Here is an 18820-nt window from a genome sequence, read left to right on the forward strand (position 1 = left end):
TAGCTGGTCCATAACGATTTGTTGTATAACTATCAGTTTCAAAGTAACATTTAAAAAATATATATATTCATTGTCACTGGACCAATAGCTAGCAGCTTGTGCTAACTAGCTAGCTTCACGGCTTAGCTAGGTCGGTGAGCCTAGTTAGTTACTAAAATACCAACACATTGTTTTTAGTATGAGTTTTTTTATGAGTTATTTGATACTGATAACTGGCTAGATAACATATTGCGCGATTTCAAAACAAATCCATCTACTTGAATCAAAAGAGAGGTTAACTAACTAGCCATTGTGCGCATCGAGGAAATCGCAACAAAGAAAACGTTTTTTGTTTTGCTGGATCAGCTGGCTCGCGAGCTGTGTTGTAAACGACGACGTTCCCTGCCAACCGTTAGCAAGATTAACTAGTTGGCTATTTTGCCATGGCGCAACATGGGCCTGTTCACGTAGCAAGCTCACAAAAAGCATTAATGCTCGAAATGAAGAGCCTTCAAGAGGAGCCAGTCGAGGGCTTCAAAATAACATTGGTCGATGAAGCAGATCTCTACAATTGGGAAGTGGCCATTTTTGGACCTCCTAACACTCACTATGAAGGGGGCTATTTCAAGGTAAGGCCGAAGTATARCTAACTAAATTAACTTGTTTTGCTAACTGTCTTAGATACACTAATCCTACATGTCTAGCTTGTTTTGTTATCTAGTTAGCCAACATGCGCTATGGTCAACTACATGGTTGGATTCCGTTAGTAGTAGGCCCGTAAACGTAACATAGCATCTGCTTTCTATTGCTGTACGTCTAGCCTGCAGTGACACTGTCAAACCTATTTCTGGGTCAGGCTGTTGTTGTTCTCGGATATGTTCTACTCAACACTGGGTTGCAACATCAGGTTTACCATTGAATCGGGTTAGGTCCCACAGACGCATGTTAGGACTTGTTGCTGACGACATATGTTGATATATGACTTTCTCTCCGTGTGTCCCACAGGCTCGTATCAAGTTCCCCATTGACTACCCCTACTCGCCACCTGCCTTCCGTTTCCTCACCAAGATGTGGCACCCCAACATCTATGAGGTAAGGGATCACTGACCCAATTCTAGAAAAATAGTCAAACTTAATGTAAATCATTTTCAAACAAATGTCGTGGTCCTAATCTCAATTTTTATTGCTCTATATAGGTGGCTTAATCCTAGTCACACCTGTCATTTGTGAGCATAAGTACAGTGTTTGTATGTTAATTTTAGCTTCTCCCTTGYGTTAGAATGGGGACGTATGTATATCCATTCTGCACCCTCCAGTTGATGACCCTCAGAGTGGGGAGCTGCCATCTGAGAGGTGGAACCCTACCCAGAATGTTCCAGGTAACACCGGCGGGCCTTCAGTATGTTTCTCTCTCGTCCTCGCTCTCGTCTCCCGTCTCGTCGTCTCGCCGTCTCGCTCTCGCTCTCTCGCTCTCGTCTCCCTCGTCTCGTCTCTCGTCTCCCCGTCTCGCTCTCGTCTCCCGCCTCTCTGTCTCTCCGTCTCGCTCCCCGTCTCGCTCGTCTCGTCTCTCGCTCCCTCGTCGTCGCTCTCGTCTCCCTCTCGCTCTCGTCTCCGCGTCTCGCTCTCGTCTCCCCGTCCTCGCTCTCGTCTCCCCGTCTCGCTCTCGTTCTCGTCTCCCCGTCTCGCTCTCGTCTCCCCCCGTCTCGCTCTCGTCTCCGTCTCGCTCGCTCTCCCCCCCTCCCGTCTCGCTCTCGTCTCCCCGTCTCGCTTCGTCTCGCCGCTTCGCTCTCGTCCTCTCTCTCCTCGTCTCGCTTCGTCTCCCCGTCTCGCTCTCGTCTCCCCGTCTCGCTCTCGTCTCGCTCTTCGTCTCCCGTCTCGCTCTCGTCTCCCCGTCTCGCTCTCGTCTCCCCGTCTCGCTCTCGTCCTCCCGTCTCTCGCTCCCCGTCTCGCTCTTGTCTCCCCGTCTCGCTCTCGTCTCCCGTCTCGCTCTCGTCTCCCCGTCTCGCTCGTCGTCCTCGCTCTCGTCTCCCCGTCTCGCTCTCGTTCTCCCCGTCTCGCTCTCGTCTCCCGTCTCGCTCTTCGTCTCCCGTCTCGCTCTCGTCTCCGTCTCGCTCCGTCTCCCCTCTCGCTCTCGTCTCCCCGTCTCGCTCTCGTCTCCTCTCGTCTCCCGCTCCGCCTCTCGTCTCCCTCGCTCGTCTCTCTCGTCTCTCCGTCTCTCTCTCGTCTCTCTCGCTCTCGTCTCTCTCTCTCGTCTCCCTCTCTCTCTTGTCTCTCTCACTCTCCTCCGTTCTCTCTCTCGTCTCCTCCGTTCTCTCTCTCGTTCTCCTCGTTTCCCCGTCTCTCGTCGTCCTCCTTCTCCTCTCGTTCTCTCGTCTCTCTCGGTCGTCCGTCCGGTTTCTCTCCATACTGGCGCTACTGCAGACGGCCGAGTGGGGAGTGGAGAGAGTAGGGCGAGGAGAAGAGGAGAATGACGCACTCTGGAGTCGATCTTTCTCTCGCGACATATTGGGTCGCGATCTCGAAGAGAGAGATCTACTGGAGTGATGCAGACGATGGAGGAGATCAAGATATGGTAGTCATATCGAGGAGCAGACAACGTATGCACTAGAAGGTCGAGACAGATACATGCTAAGTTGCACGATCGTAGTATAAGCATGCAGAGAGAGAGAATGCACGAAGAGAGCCTCTAAAAGAGAGCAGTTAAGCAGCTACTCGGAGTCTAGCGGCCTCAAGACAGGAGTAGCAGTCACGGACTCCCAAGTGTTACTACTCAGCGATCAGAATCGGAGGAGGATCGAGACGTAGCACGAATACGGACTGCGCAGACGAGAGTCAGAGAACGGTATCCTGCGACCGACGAGAAGTACGAGAAGGTCGCATCTCCTCCCCTCTCTCTCTCTCTCCTCCCCTCTCTCCTCCACTCTCTCTCTCTCTCCTCCCCTCTACACTGTGGTTTACCCAGTTACACGTTTACTATAAGTCAAGTTGACAAACATTTATTTACGTGAGTTCTTAAATTAGAAGTAGTAATTCAAACCCACATTTCATTTGACACATACGCCGAATACAACCGGTGTTGACCTTACTGTGAAATGTTTACTTACTAGCCATTAACCAACAATGCAGTTTTAAGAAAATATTTACTTTACAAATTATTTTTTACTTTAGTAACACAAAATAACAATAATGAGGCTATATACAGGGGGTACAGGTTAGTCGAGGTAATTTGTGCATGTAGGTAGGGGTAAAGTAGGTCTTATTTTTATCAGCACTGTTTTAGGTTTATATCAACAGGTTGACATTTCAGAAGTCTTACTTTGCAGAAATATCCTAGCCTGTATCCCACAAAGCAGGATCAATGAGCCAACCAGCTAACTCTGATAGACAAAGCCTTGTGCTACTTTCTGAAACCCAACCCGGTTTGTRTATCCTGTAGGACCATCCTTCTGAGTGTAATCTCTCTGCTGAACGAGCCCAACACCTCCTCCCCGGCCAACGTGGACGCCTCCGTCATGTACCGCAAGTGGAGGGACAGCAAGGACAGAGAGTATGCCGAGATAATCAGGTCAGTAAACATATGCACAAGGACAGAGAGTACAGCACACACACTTATTCAGCCCCTCTATCTCTGTGTGTGTCTCAGGAAGCAGGTATTGGCCACTAAGGCTGAAGCGGAGCGCGACGGGGTGAAGGTCCCCACAACACTGGCCGAATACTGTGTCCGCACACGGGCCCCGCCCCCCGACGAGGGTTCCGACCTCTTCTACGACGATTACTATGACGACGAGGATCTGGAAGACGAAGACGAGGACGACTGCTGCTATGATGAAGACGACTCTGGGACGGAGGAGTCGTGACGCGTTCTACCTGGGAACCTGGACGGCTGACGCGTGCGTTCCCTGAACTCTCCTCCCGTAGGAGAGACTTTTCAGGAAGGACTGCTTCACATATTTTAAACCTCTCACTTTTTCTATCCTCAGAATCCAAGCACACTGTCATCTGTGCAAAGTCTGCACCTGTTATTTGCAGGAAGTATCGACTAAAATTAAACTAAACTCGGCATGCTACCTTATGACCCTGTTTGACTATCTGGAATAAACAGGTGTAAACATTGCGCTGGTGAAAACACTTGGTAAATCAGGCACATGAGTTGGCTCTCTAAGTTTTCCCTTCCTCAGCTTGCCGCCTCCTAGTTCACTCACACCTATAGTCAGATAGTGTTTTGCCTGAACAGGCGACTGAAGACTTCTTCACCTGTCATGGTGTCTGTGTGAGCGACACGCCACTGAACCTACAGCAGAACTTATGTATCTCCAAGATGAGGTTCTGTCTGGCTTCTCTCCTCCCTTACATTTTTGTGCGAGGGGAAAACTGACTGTCAACATGTTGTTTCTGCATGTCAGACATCTTGTACACAATCATATGTGCCGGCATACTGGTTTGATTGAATTTAGAAAAAAATACTATTGTGATCATGGAGACACCAATGACTGTCTGGTGGACCCCAGGATGCGCTTGAGCTGCGGGCCAAACCCAGTTTGAATGTTTTAGCAGCGTTTCAAAAACATTTTGCTGGCCTAGCCGTAACTGTCTGAGGTGTTTTTCTGTTTGAGAGTGGGGTAAGTGATTCTAAAGCACTCAATGTAACGTTGTCGTGGCAACTGGTTTTCCTGCATCTGGACAGAATTCTCTGAGACCCACACCTTTCTCCTCAAGGTTCTCCTCTGCAAAGCATGATGGAGCCAGAGACAAGTCTTTGGTATAGCCCAGCAACTGTATGGAGAGGAGGGGAAAAGTGCTTTATGGGTTTAGCGTAATGAATTGCTGTTTCCTGTTTTTATTCTCCTTTCATTGAGAATTATGCCAGTAGTCTTTTTTTAGAGAATGATTTAAAATGTCCTTGGGTCATAGAGTCGATCTTTGTGGTTTTCTGTAGGAAGATTGTGTATCTCTGCTGAAAATATGTTGTGGCAGTATCAGTCAGCAAGCCTCGGGAATTGGGGAAAGAAAATGGCTGCCACTTTTGTTTTTACTTTTGTGTGTGCAAGTGGAGGGTGCTATCATGAATCTCCAAGTAGCGATGTGTTTGCGTGTATCAGCAATATTGGATGTTGCTTTTATTCTAATTTGGCTTAATTTAACTTTAACTCTCAGGATATTTAAGAATGAGAAAATTATTCGAACTTTTAGGATAAAATGGTCTCTTTCCTGGTGGGCTTCAGAGATATACTATATATACAAAAGTATGTGGACACCCTTTCAAATTAGTGGATTTGGCTATTTCAGCCACGCCCGTTGCTGACAAGTGTATAAAATCGAGCACATAGCCATGCAATCGCCATAGACAAACATTGGCAGTAGAATGACCTTACTGAAGAGCTCAGTAACTTTCAATGTGATGCCGTCATAGGATGCCACCTTTCCAACAAGTCAATTTGTCACGTTTCTGCCCTGTTAGAGCTGCCCCGGTCAACTGTAAGTGCTGTTATTGTGAAGTGGAAACGTCTAGGAGCAACGGCTCAGCCGCGAAGTCGTAGTCCACACAAGCTCACAGAACGGGACAGCCGAGTGCTAAAGCGCATAACAATCACCTGTCCTCGGTTGCAACACTCACTACCGAGTTCCAAACTGCCTCTGGAAGCAACTGTTCGTCGGGAGCTTCATGAAATGGGTCTTCGTGGCCGAGCAGCCACACACAAGCYTAAGATCATGCGCAAAGCCAAGCTTCGGCTGGAGTGGTGTGAAGCTCGCTGCCATTGGACTCTGGGGCAGTGGAAACGTGTTCTCTGGAGGGATGAATCGCGCTTCACCATCTGGCATTCCGGCGGACGATTCTGGTTTGGCGGATGCCAGGAGAACGCTACCTGCCCAAATGCATAGTGCCAACTGTAAAGTTTGGTGGAGGAGGAATAATGGTCTGGGGCTGTTTTTCATAGTTTGGGCTCGGCCCCTTAGTTCCAGTGAAGGGAAATCTTAGCGCTACATCATATAATGACATTCTAGACGATTCTGTGCTTCCAACTTTGTGGCAACAGTTTGGGGAAGGCCCTTTCCTGTTTCAGCATGACAATGCCCCCTTGCACAAAGCAAGGTCCATACAGACATGGTTTGTCGAGATCGGTGTGGAAGAACTTGACTAGCCTGCACAGAGCTCTGACCTCAACCCCATCAAACACCTTTGGGATGAATTGGAGCATTGACTGCGAGCCAGACCTAATCGGCCAAAATCAGTGCCTGACCTCACTAATGCTCTTGTGGCTGAATGGAAGCAAGTCCCCCGCAGCAATGATCGAACATCCAGTGGAAAGCCTTCCCAGAAGAGTGGAGGCCATTATAGCATCAAAGGGGGTACCAACTCCATATTAATGCCCATGATTTTGGAATGAGATGTTCGACGAGCCGGTGTCCACATACTTTTGGTCATGTAGTTTACAGTAACATGTACCTTTACTGATCTGCACCTGTGGCTATATGGACCATCACTTTTTCGTTTTTACCTGTATCTTTTTTTATTGTTTTTGGCCTATTTAAAACTGGAAAAATAAAGCTCTTTATTGGAAACAAGTTTTATTTTGTCCCTTCTACTCCCGTGTGAAATATACAGCATGCATCACAACAGTACAAATCTCCTGTTGACCAAATTACACCAGATTTTAATTCTGCGTTAACTAATTATAGTGTAACAATAGTGTGTACTTTCTATAGTGCATCAACCACAGATTGAAGTTCAGCTACTACTTTTTGAATAGGCCTACTGTTTAATTTGAATGCATTTTAGACATTCTCAATTAAGGTCTTGTGCCTTTAGCCAAAATAAATATGCAACGTAAGGAACAGGTTTACTGTAATGTAGGAACTGGATGGGTTCACTACAGCCAAGGCAAAGGGAGACCATAGTCCATGTTGTATTTTGAGTGGAATTTCCCTTTAATATAGTCTTCATAGATTGCGTCACCAATCTCGTACAACAACAAGCAAGCGGGCTAGTTTTCGAAAGAAACTACAGATCATTGTGTTGAACTCTAATGTTTATGAGAGAATTAAGGTTTATTTCAGAGTTTTGGTTAAGGAGCAGCAGTCATGTCTGTAAACTACGCTGCTGGACTGTCTTCTTATGCGGACACGGTGTATGCGGGCTCCCCGAGGTAAGCACTCCCGCTTGCGAACTAGGTACAAAGCTTTTCGAGGATCCCCTCTAGCCAAACGTGTATGTACTACCGTCGCAATATCTTACTACTGCCAATTTCCAAGACGTTCAGCTAGTTAGCTACTATCCTAGTTCTGATGCGGCTAGACACCAAAGATAACAGTGTTTCCCCAAGCATTACTTTGTGGTTAAGGCCGCGGCCCACTTACTTTTGACATGTTCGGCCGTTCTCCACCCACTGAACCACACTTAAATAGAGGAGTCTAACCTGCCCTGTTCTCCCTTCTTTCGTCCTATTTTCCCGCCTTCTCCTCCCCCCATCTTCTCTGCCTTCCCCCCCATCCATTCGCTCTCTTCACCACTCTCGCTCCTTCTCCTAGTCGTTTGATCAGGGAGTCCCAGGACCTGGTGGGCCACTCTGGGGCGGGCATCAACCTCTTCAGGCATACCTGACTTCAGGAAAGACCATGGCTAATTAAACTCAACTCCAGCTGCGACTATTGGGTTGGACTGGAGCTCTGACGTAAGCGCCCAATTGTGCTATGTAATTACATACTCTTCAACGGGTACTGAAATCTGTAGTTTTTGATAAAAAACATAATTTTATGTGACATCGGAGCTCCAGTCCACCCACACTAGTGAGTTTAGTTGGTTAGTAAGATCATGACCCTGTACCGCTCAACCGCTGAGTGCACCTCAACAGGCTAAAGAACACCCCCTCCTATCCTTGGAGTTTGCCTTTACAAGTATATTATTATACCAGTAAAGGGCCCCAGTCTGTTCAAATATCCTACCTGGAATTGGATCAGTGATTTTTATTTAATGTTTTCGAAATGGAAGATGGAAGGATGCATTTTCAAACGATTCCAGTAAGGAAATAAATGTGTCAACACCCTCTTGTTTGACTGCAGTACCACTGTTTCAGCAGAGGGCAGTATAGCTCTGTTACCAGAGCACTGACTACTGTAGGCTGGAGCTCTGTGATGTTGACTTCCACACTAATGGTCCGTTTTCTTTCATATTACAGTTCATTACACTCTGATTCTTATGCGCTCTTAGTCTGCTTGTATTCACTCATTTTCCCAGTCTCGTGTGAGCAATGTGTGTTGTAAACCATAATATTTCATTTGTAGAGCACATTTCCCACGCTCAACATGAGGAACAAGATGAGTCTCCTCAACTCTCTAGAGGATGTCAAATTCATATTTCAACAATCTGCTTGCCTGCCTCTGTCATACTGGTTTGCATGTCTGTCTGGGAGATATGGCCTCAAATTTAATTAATGGTCCATCACTGAAAAATCTAGGTGAAAAAGGGACACGTTCCCCCACTAAAGTCAATTTGCAGACTTACATTGGTATTTCATGTTCCACAGCCCTTTTCTCCAAAAGATAAGTGTGTAATACCTGGCTACCTCCTCTGCCCTAGTGCCTGTCTCACCAAATGGCTGATTTAGCTTTGATTTGGTCTTGGGTGAGCAGAGGATGAGTCACTGTGAGAGACGGGGCTGTGTAAGTTGAGAGAATGGGAGAGGAGAATGCTAGGACTTCAGTATTCTCAGTAATTCTCGCTCAGCCATTTGCCTAGAAATGAGTCTCTCTCCTTTTGAAGCCCAGATGCCGCTCATAACTACGGAGATGTCAAGAGATGGCTTGACAGTCTCTTGTGTGTTGTCCTTCTATAACCTTGGACAGACTGAGTGTGTGTGTGTGTGTACACCTCTCTCAGGGGTCCCAAAAGAGTGTGGACCGTGGAGGAGAGGGGCGAGGCTCCCCACTTTGACACCACGTTCAAGGAATCCTGGCCCAGCCTCACTCACATGGTCCTGCTGGGGTTGCAGAGAGCCAGCTACCTCAAATTCCTCATCAGCCAGAATGAGGACCACCTCCACGCCCACTCCGGCTTCCCCAGGTAACACTCTTTTGCAAAAGAGACTGGGTGTTTCTCAATATGCATACTACTGTGCTTCGAGCACGGGAGGGTTCGGAGCATAAGTCGAAATCAAAGTACGCGAAACGGAGCACAGACAGCACTTCTCGGATGCGTACTCCGCTTGTATACATTTAGAAGCATTCGTCGGTTTAAGCTTCAACCAAAAGTATCAACAGAAATATGACGCAACCACATACAAAATGATGCAACATTTAATGAAATCAGTGGCAGCCATTATTTGAGCTGAAGTGAGAGAATTTTAACTCTGACATCGGAATGAAATGTTGCCCGTTCACATCTCATAAGTTGCCTGACTGAAAGCGTTAATGAATACGTTCTGTGTTCATCTTGGCATGTTTACCTGCCTACAATACCCACTGTAGTGGGTATAGTAAGTCAATAGGGCGAACTGGCTAACTACAACTGTTAGCTAGTTAGCCATGAAGAATTGTTTGCTAGCGACCCACAAAGAATTAACATCTACCTTGCATAACATTAGTTTTAGGTCATTTTTGCCTGTTAAATAGTGTGGTAGCAAGATCATTACGATTCACTGATAGTTATTATGTAAAATGTTTGCTTTGTGTCTATATCTTGTTTCGTCTCTATTGTTCTGGCTGGAAGAAGGTTCAGTGAATGGGGAGATGCAGCGTAAGGGAATACAGTGGTGGGAGTGGGAGGTAATACAGTGGGGGGAGTGGGAGGTAATACAGTAGGGGGAGTGGGAGGTAATACAGTAGGGGGAGTGGAAGGAATACAGTGGGAATGAGGAACAGTAGAGTAGGAGTGGGGAGGTAATACAGGGGGGAATAGTATGAGGTAATCAGTAAGGGGGAGTGGGAGGTAATACAGTGGGGGGTGGGAGTAATAGTAGGGGAGCTGGGAGGTAAACAGTAGGGGAGTGGGAGGTAATACAGTGGGGGGGAGTGGGAGGTAACAGTAGGGGGGAGTGTGGAGGTAATACAGGGGTGGGAGTGGGAGGTAATACAGTAGGGGAGTGGGAGTAATACAGCCGCAAAAGAATAAGAGGGTAGGCGAGGTAAATACGCATGTAGTGAAGTGGGAATGGGAAGGTACGATGGACGTGGAGGAACAGAAGTGTATGCGTAATAGCGGTAGGAGGGACATAATACGAGGTCATACGGGTAGGGGGGAAATGGAATGGAAGAGTCAACCTGTCAGGGGGGCGGGAATGGTTTGTGATGTTGAATTTTTATTTTTCGTTTGTTGTATAGTTTGGTTTAGGGGCTTTTGCGACTATATTACTGTTCGGTGTCTGGTATTGTAGGATTATATTATGTGTTTGGGTGTTTACGTTTTTATTTTTTTTTTTGGATTATGGTTTTTTTTATTGCCTTGGGCTGTTAGTGTTTTGTGTTGTAATGGTGTTGAGTGGTTAACAGGGAGCGTGTTTGTTTTAGTTTTGTTTTTTGTACTGTACGGAAGCAGTGAACGGTAGTGGGGAAGGGGCAGGAGGCTTACGAGCGTGGGGGAAGTGGGAGGAAGTACGGTAAAGGATGATCGGGGAATGGGAGAGTATCCACGTCCGGGAATAATAGCTCATACACAGCATCGATGTGGGGGGTCGGGATGAAGAGTCATCGAAGTACAGTGGTGGGAGGCTATACAGTTGTGGGAGGTATATCAGTGGTGGAAAGTGGAGAAAAAACAGTGGTGTGAGGTAATACAGTGGGGCGAAGTGGGTGGATACTCGTGGGGAACTGGAGGTACATTACAGTAGGGGTGAGGGGTGCTCTCAGCATTGTATGTTTTATGTGTTCTCCACACTCTCGTCCTCATTAGAACGGACTCAAGAGATTGCCCTCTGAGATTTCCCTCTGAGAATGAGTGTGTGGTGCATCTCTAGGTTTTTCCTGGATATCTAAAGGAAGAAAAAAAAAATTGGCATAAAATGCATGATAACTAGTCTGCATCCTGGGGCGCAGAAGCACCTCCTCTTCTTGATACTGGAACACCATCACTGGAGCTAGGTCTGAATCCGKCTCGAAGGACCATGAAAACAAACAGGTAGCTGGAGCGGTTGGCTTCTGAGCCCTCATCCGCTGACCGACTGCTGATATACTTGGTTCTGATTCGCTACAGGCTCTCCTGCTACAACAGTACGGATGCTTCTCAGTCCAGGACTTTTATTTTCATCACCACCACACACTATAGTATTCACAAACAAACACAGAAATCTTCAGTTTACACAGAATGGACTAGGGGAAAGGAGAAATGTATACATATTAACTATAGTAAAGCAGCAATACAACAGGATCTGTACATAGCCTAGTAGAATGACTACATACACACATCTCGCCATAGAGAGAGAGGGAGAACTAATTACTTGGACAGGCAAGATTAATAGCCCTCTCTCTCCAGCCTATTGTAGATTTATCTGATCTGTCTCTGGTGACAGAGTCGTAAATCAGACTTGCTTGAGCTTCAGGACCGTCTCTGAAACTGCTATCAGGTTCTAGAAACTTGCCATGGCATAGCACTAGCGCCAACTGAATGTGCAGTTGGATACACTACAGGATATACATTAGCCATTTCTAAACTAACATATTCAGCAGAAATAATCACACAACAATGATATACACAATATGCACCAGCAGTAGGCCATCCAAAATATACAAAGGAATTAGATGCAGGATAACAGTAGTACTACAATACAGTTACAAAATGTAGGAAAGGACCTATAAGCAACTATTAAATAGTTAAGCATCGCTAAACACCATAGAACCCCCCCCAACTCACTTTATGGCTGCACGCACAATCTTCCTAATATAAAGAGTCAACTTGGTCGCTAGCCAGAACTTGTCTTCTTATGACTACTAAAACGTTATTACCTTGAGTGGGAGGGGTATTTATCAAGCGACTCAGAGTAGAAGTGCAGATCTAGGATCATTTTTGCGTTTTAGATCATGGATAATAGGATTCTAATGACAGGAGGGACCTAATTTCTAGTTTATCTCTCCTACACTGAGAGACTGCATTTACACAGGCATCCCAATTCTTATCTTTTGCCGCTAATTGGCCATTTGACCAATCACCTCACATCTTTCCAATATTTGTGTAAAATCTCAGTATTTGGCTGCCTGTGTAAACACAGCCTTCATGAATAGAGGCCTTGGTCTCTATTGTGAAAAGGATTTACGAAGTTAATGCTCAAGCAGGAGTCTTCAGGTTTCAGAGACTTGTTACACGAGCAAAAATATAAGCACAATATGCAACGATTTCAAAGATTTTACTGAGTTACAGTTCATATAAGGAAATTGGTCAATTGAAATAAATGAGGCACTAATCTATGGATTTCACATGACTGGGAATACAGATATGCATCTGTTGGTCACAGATGCCTTAAAAAAAAGTTTAATGTAGGGGCGTGGATCAGAAAACCAGTCAGTATCTGGTGTGACCACCATTTGCCTCATGCACAGTGACACGTCTCCTTCGCCTAGAGTTGATTGTGGCCTGTGGAATGTTGTCCCACTCCTCTTCAATGGCTGTGCGAAGTTGCTGGATATTGGCGGGAACTGGAACACGCTGTCGTACACATYGATCCAGAGAATCCCAAAAATGCTTAATTTGTGACTGCAGGCCATAGAAGAACTGGGACATTTTCAACTTCCAGGAAGTGTACAGATCCTTGAGACATGGAGCCGTGTTTTATCATGCTGWAACATGAGGTCATGGCGGCGGATTAATGGCACGACAATTGGCCTCAGGATCTCGTCACGGTATCTCTGTGCATTCAAATTGCCATTGATAAAATGCAATTGTATTCGTTGTCCGTAGCTTATGCCTGCCCATATCATAACCCCATCGCCACCATGGGGCACTCTGATCAAAATGTTGACATCAGCAAACCGCTGGCCCACACGACACCATACACGCTGTCTGCCATTTGCCCGGTACTGTTGAAACCGGGATTAATCCGTGAAGAGCACACTTCTCCAGCTTGCCAGTGGCCATTGAAGGTGAACATTTTCCTCCTGAAGTCGGTTACGACGCCGAACTGCAGTCAGGTCAAAACCCTGGTGAGGACGACGAGAATGCAGATGAGCTTCCCTGCGACGGTTTCTGACAGTTTGTGCTGAAATTCTTCGGTTGTGCAAACCAACAGTTTCATTAGYTGTCCGGGTGGCTGGTCTCAGATAATCCCGCAGGTGAAGAAGCCAGATGTGGAGGTCCTGGGCTGGCGTGGTTACACGTGGTCTGTGATTGTTAGGCCAATTTTGAAATTACTGCCAAATTCTCTAAAACAATGTTGGCCTCCAACGTTGGTAGAGAAATTAACATTCAATTCCCTGGCAACAACTCTGGTGGACATTCCTGCAGTCAGCATGCCGATTGCACGCTCCCTCAAAACTTGAGACATCTGTGGCATTGTGTTGTGACAAAATTGCACATTTTAGAGTGGCCTTTTATTGTCCCCAGCACAAGATGCACCTGTGTAATGATCATGCTGCTTAATCAGCTTCTTGATATTCCACACCTGTCAGGTGGATGGATTATCTTGGCAAAGGAGAAATGCTCACTAACAGGGAAGTAAACACATTTGTGCACAATTTGGGTCAAATAAGCTTTCCGTACGTATGGAACATTTCTGGGATATTTTTTTTCAGCTCGTGAAACATGGGATCAACACGTTACATGTTGCGTTGATTTTTCTGTCCAGTGTAGCATTCATGGAATTGGAACGGCTACAGTTAGAGAGAAAACATGTCAATTCCCACGTTGTATGAATYCGTTCGGAACGTTCCAAATTGGAACATTAGCAATCTATTGTATGAATAATCTATTTTGTTCCTGGAAGATGTTACTGAGCAGTGGAAACCATTCAATACATGAGCAGAAGAATATCATTATTCCAATCCATATGGTAATGAGTTGAGAAGGAAATGATAAACTAAAGTGCTCCGCTCCTTCTACACCCTCATTTACATTCATATGAATTGTCTTTCAGTAACATACTCATGAAATAATCTCTCTCTCTCTCAGGGATCTGCTGTCTGAGTTGCATGGGAACATGTCTGTGGAGGAGTGAGGGAAGTGTGACAGGTGCGTCAGTTCAAACCACTTTGTGTGAATGATATCACACATGAAGCACTCAACAAAGACACAGAAATGTGAATGAAAGTGTACCGAAACACACTTCAGCCTATCTTCATCAAATCAAATCAAGCTTTATTTAAACAGCACATTTCAGACATGGAATGCAACACAATGTGCTTCACAGGAAAAACTAATAAAAACAATGAAAATAAAAGATGCTAATACTTACTACACAACATGAGGATAAATAAATAAATAAAAAGTACCCGAAGGAAAAGCAAAGCTAAAAAGGTGTGTTTTTAAGAGCTCTTTTAAATATGTCCACAGTTAATTGAACAAAAATGAATATTTTGTGTGCTCTCAAATGGTAAGTTCATTCATAACCCTCTGTCTTTGTCACACACACACACGTCATTTAAAAGCCAGATTGATTAACCCTGTACTTTTAATTTATGCTAATTCGACCAACACGGTTTGCCTAACTCATCTGTCAATCTGACAAAAAGAAAGAACTTCTGTCTTTCCATATGTTAACAACCTGAGGCAACTCGGGCAAGGACGGCTGACTTGAAAGCGGGGCCGCCATTCCAGCAGCATACTAATAAAGTAGTAGGGATGACTTATCTAACCTTCAGAAACCATCTGTTAATAGGGATGACTTATCTAACCTTCAGAAACCATCTGTTAATAGGGATGACTTATCTAGACCTTCAGAAACCATCTGTTTATAGGGGTGACTTATCTAACCTTCAGAAACCATCTGTTAATAGGGGTGACTTATCTCTAACCTCTCAGAAACTCATCTGTTCATAGGGGTGACTTATCTAACCTTCAGAAACCATGCTGTTAATAAGGGTGACTTATCTAACCTTCAGAACCATCTGTTAATAGGGGTGACTTATCTAACCTTCAGAAACCATCTGTTATAGGGTGACTTATCTAACCTTCAGAAACCATCTGTTAATAGGGGTGACGTATCTAACCTTCAGAAACCATCTGTTAATAGGGGTGACGTAATCTAACCTTCAGAAACCATCTGTTAATAGGGGTGACGTATCTAACCTTCAGAAACCATCTGTTAATAGGGATGACTATCTAACCTTCAGAAACCATCTGTAATAGGGATGACTTATCTAACCTTCAGAAACCATCTGTTAATAGGGATGACTTATCTAACCTTCAGAAACCATCTGTTAATAGGGATGACTTATCTAACCTTAGAAACAATACTGTTAATAGGGGTGACTTATCTAACCTTCAGAAACCATCTGTTAATAGGGATGATTTATCTAACCTTCAGAAACCATCTGTTAATAGGGATGACTTATCTAGCGGGCATAACAACATCAGCGGAGCACCATCAAACATTTACAGCAATCATCTCACACACTCTTTAAACTCTCTGAAATGTTTGTTCAGAGATCTGTTTTGATAAGTCACCTGTTAGGTGGCTCTACCCATCAGAGTTCTAATATTGAATTCTGTGGCACTGCCTCACTGAATGTCCTTGATCAGTAGCTTGAGGTGAAAGGCATCACAGGTTCTGATGGGTTCAGGCCGTATCTGCGGGGAAAAAAGTGATTGGTGTGATGGGGCTGAAACCAACTGTAAAATACTGTGAGGAGGTCTGCTCAATAGGACTCAGGACCTGCAGGTAACACACACACACACACACACAGAAATACTATCATGCATATGGGCTGGTTGGTTGCAGGTAATGATTATGGGTAATGACGTTTTGTGTTTCTCTGTCTGTGAAGGCGGGCCGACCTGGCGCTGTCTCTGGCTACATCTCTGCATATTTTTTATATTTTTTAAATTGAACCTTTATTTAAGGTTCAATTTAAAAATTCTTATTTACAATGACGGCCCASCCTGGCCAAACACTATCCCGGGCGATACTGGGCCAATTGTGCGCCGCTCTATGGTACTCCCAATCACGGCCGGTTGTGATACAGATCAAGCCCAGAGGAGACCTACCCCTCCTCACCAAACGCAAGGGGGGCAAGGTGGTCATCGTCAACCTGCAGCCCACCAGACAAGTGAGTCACAGACACATTCACAAAACCTCCAACTTACAAAACATGAGTCACACACTCATATGCTGAATACTTAATCATACGTGATTAACACAAACACACAAAACATGAGCTGTGAACATGAACACAATAGCTTCCATTTTCCGCGAATGTGGTTGAAAGAGAATGAGATGTAAATTGTTTCCACAGTTCGACCCAATTAACCCCCGGATGTATCAAATCAAATTGTATTTGTCACATGAGCCGAACACAACCGGTGTAGACCTTACAGTGAAACTCTTACTTACAAGCCCGTAACCAACAATGCTTTAAGGAGTTAAGTAAAAAAATATATAGAAAATAAAAGTAACAAATAATTAAACAGCAGCAGTACAATAACAAGCGAGGCTATATACAGGGGGTACCGGGTACAGAGTTGATGTGCGGGGGCACCGGTTAGTCGAGGTTATTGAGGTAATATGTACATGTGGGTAGAGTTAAAGTGACTATGCATAGATTATAAACAGAGAGTAGCAGCAGCGTAAAAGACGGGTCTGGGTAGCCCTTTGATTGGCTGTTCAGGAGTCTTATGGCTTGGGGGTAGAAGCTGTTAAGAAGCCTTTTGGACCTAGACTTGGCGCTCCGTACCGCTTGCCGTGCAGTAGCAGAGAGAACAGTCTATGACTAGGGTGGCAGGAATCTTTGACAATTTTTAGGGCCTTCCTCTGACACAGCCTGGTATAGAGGTCCTGGATGGCAGGAAGCTTGGCCCCACTGATGTACTGGGCCATACCCACTACTCTCTGTATTGTGTTGCGGTCGGAGGCTGAGCAGTTGCCATACCAGGCAGTGATGCAACCGGTCAGGATGCTCTCGATGGTGCAACCTTTTGAGGATTTGAGGACAAATGCCAAATCTTTTCAGTCTCCTGACGGGGAATAGGCTTTGTCGTGCCCTCTTCACGACTGTCTTGGTGTGTTTGGACCATGATAGTTTAGAGCTTATTATCTTCAGAACTCTCCTTTTGTCACATAGAACTGTGTAGTTCTAGGGTCGGGTGTTCTAGAGAAGGGCTGTAGGGACCGTGATAGAATTAGAAACCAGCTGCATAAAAAATTCAGCCACAGTGGTCAGTGACTCACTGAGAGATGGATAGACCTGCACATGATTAATGACTTTACACATTCTCACAGCTAATCCCATGGCAGGACCTTTAGAATGTTTGAAGGCGATTCATCCATAAGGAAGACAAAGGCCTAAGTAAGTAGTATCTTTAGAATGTTTACATACTCTTTACAATGTTTACATACTCTTTACAATGTTTACATACTGTTTAAAATGTTTACATACTGAAAGTCTGCAGAGGCAGTATCGTCTTGATGTCTAATCCTGCCCATGTCTGGGTGGTTTCACCTTTGAAGGTGAACAAGTTACATTTTCACAGGTGAATGATCTTATTTTGAAGCCAGTCGTTTTTCTGGGTTTACATGGTAAGTATAAACTCCTGGCCTTTCTGTAATTTGTGATGCCAGTCCAATGAGTCTGGGGAGGCTTCAGCCATACTGCTCACATCTAGCCTGTTCTTTCAGTTCCGCAAACTCAGGTGGTAGGAACTAGCTTGTTGTTTCTGTTCGAGGTCTCATTCTCATGTTTGTTTCTGTCTGGCAGGACAAGCACGCGCACCTGTGTATTAACGGTTACATGGACGAGGTCATGAATCAGCTGATGGAGCTGCTGGGAATGGACATTCCAAAAGGGGAGGGGCCCACCTTCTGCGAGAGCTTCACCCCTGACCAGAAACCACTTCCTGCCATCGCTGCACAGAAGGAAGTGGMGAGGGGGGTGAAGAAAGAGGGTGAAAGGGAGGGGAGGAAAAGACTGGCAGAACCAAAGAAGGACGGGGAGGATGAGAATGAGCCCTGGATGAGAATGAGCCTGTAATAAGCCCTGGTCCAGTCTCAACACAGAACCAGGCTCCCCATCCCTCTAACAGTGCAGACAGCCCTCTATAGCAAATATACAACCATCAGTATCTTACTAGTGTCCCCCAACCCCTCAGTTGTTATACAGACTGATCCAGAACAGTGGTTGCAGTAGCCGGCTGCCTGGGACCAATGCAGACCTCTGTTTAGGTGAGGATGTTTACCTCTGACAGAACATACAGTAGGGATGGACGATTACGTACCAGGAAGAGACTAGAACCAGCAGGACTGTGGCTCTCTAGTGGACATGTCTCAGAAATACAGATCTAGGAAAGGGAAATAAGCACCTTTAATATAATAGGAATCTAACCAGGAAAGACAGTTCACTAGCCAGAGCAAGGCCACCCAACACCACACATCAACAATACTGAAAACGTTTACATGCATGACTAAGTCTCTATAGACAAAAGTGTCTACTAAATGACAAATATAATATTATTCAGAGTAATGACACTTCATTGGGGTGATGGTCATAACACTGGGATTTCTAATGCAGCCTAACTTTGCAGACATTCTGGAATTTCTCTTTGCCTCGCAAATGGGTAACTCCTATCTTTGCCAGTAAGTAAATCAAAATGTTGGGCCATCGTTGCATAGTCTTTGCTCCCTGTCAAGCCCACTGTCCTAGTTTACTTTCTCTTGAACTTCTTATTTATTTTGAAGAATGATGTTTGTTGTAACCTGTTTTATTCTGTACATTT

The 18820-nt window shown here is 45.2% G+C and overlaps 1 protein-coding gene, 1 long non-coding RNA gene and 1 pseudogene across 2 annotated transcripts in view; 2 read left to right on the forward strand and 1 right to left on the reverse strand.

The window, feature by feature from the left end:
- Window positions 1–18820, reverse strand: part of LOC139023442 (uncharacterized) — a 65250-nt gene that overhangs the window by 8361 nt on the left and 38069 nt on the right. The gene's annotated exons all lie outside the window — the stretch shown is intronic.
- Window positions 274–6543, forward strand: LOC111957043 (ubiquitin-conjugating enzyme E2 R1). The gene is made up of 5 exons (XM_023977762.2): window positions 274–608; window positions 985–1071; window positions 1259–1353; window positions 3413–3544; window positions 3623–6543. The coding sequence occupies exons 1-5, from the start codon at window positions 423–425 to the stop codon at window positions 3834–3836; spliced, it is 714 nt and encodes a 237-aa protein (XP_023833530.1). The 5' UTR covers window positions 274–422; the 3' UTR covers window positions 3837–6543.
- LOC111956440 (NAD-dependent protein deacylase sirtuin-6-like) lies at window positions 7060–18741 on the forward strand (annotated as a pseudogene).

The sequence above is a fragment of the Salvelinus sp. IW2-2015 genome, linkage group LG32 (genome assembly GCF_002910315.2).
Source record: "Salvelinus sp. IW2-2015 linkage group LG32, ASM291031v2, whole genome shotgun sequence".
Lineage (NCBI taxonomy): Eukaryota > Metazoa > Chordata > Actinopteri > Salmoniformes > Salmonidae > Salvelinus > Salvelinus sp. IW2-2015.

What these genes read in the sequence shown, in the direction of transcription:
- LOC111957043 (XM_023977762.2), top strand. Translation starts at nt 423, where the DNA reads ATGGCGCAACATGGGCCTGTTCACGTAGCAAGCTCACAAAAAGCATTA. An exon ending in ATGAAGGGGGCTATTTCAAG is followed by an intron (nt 609 to 984) that starts GTAAGGCCGAAG and finishes TGTGTCCCACAG; the next exon opens with GCTCGTATCAAGTTCCCCAT. An exon ending in GAGTATGCCGAGATAATCAG is followed by an intron (nt 3,545 to 3,622) that starts GTCAGTAAACAT and finishes TGTGTGTCTCAG; the next exon opens with GAAGCAGGTATTGGCCACTA.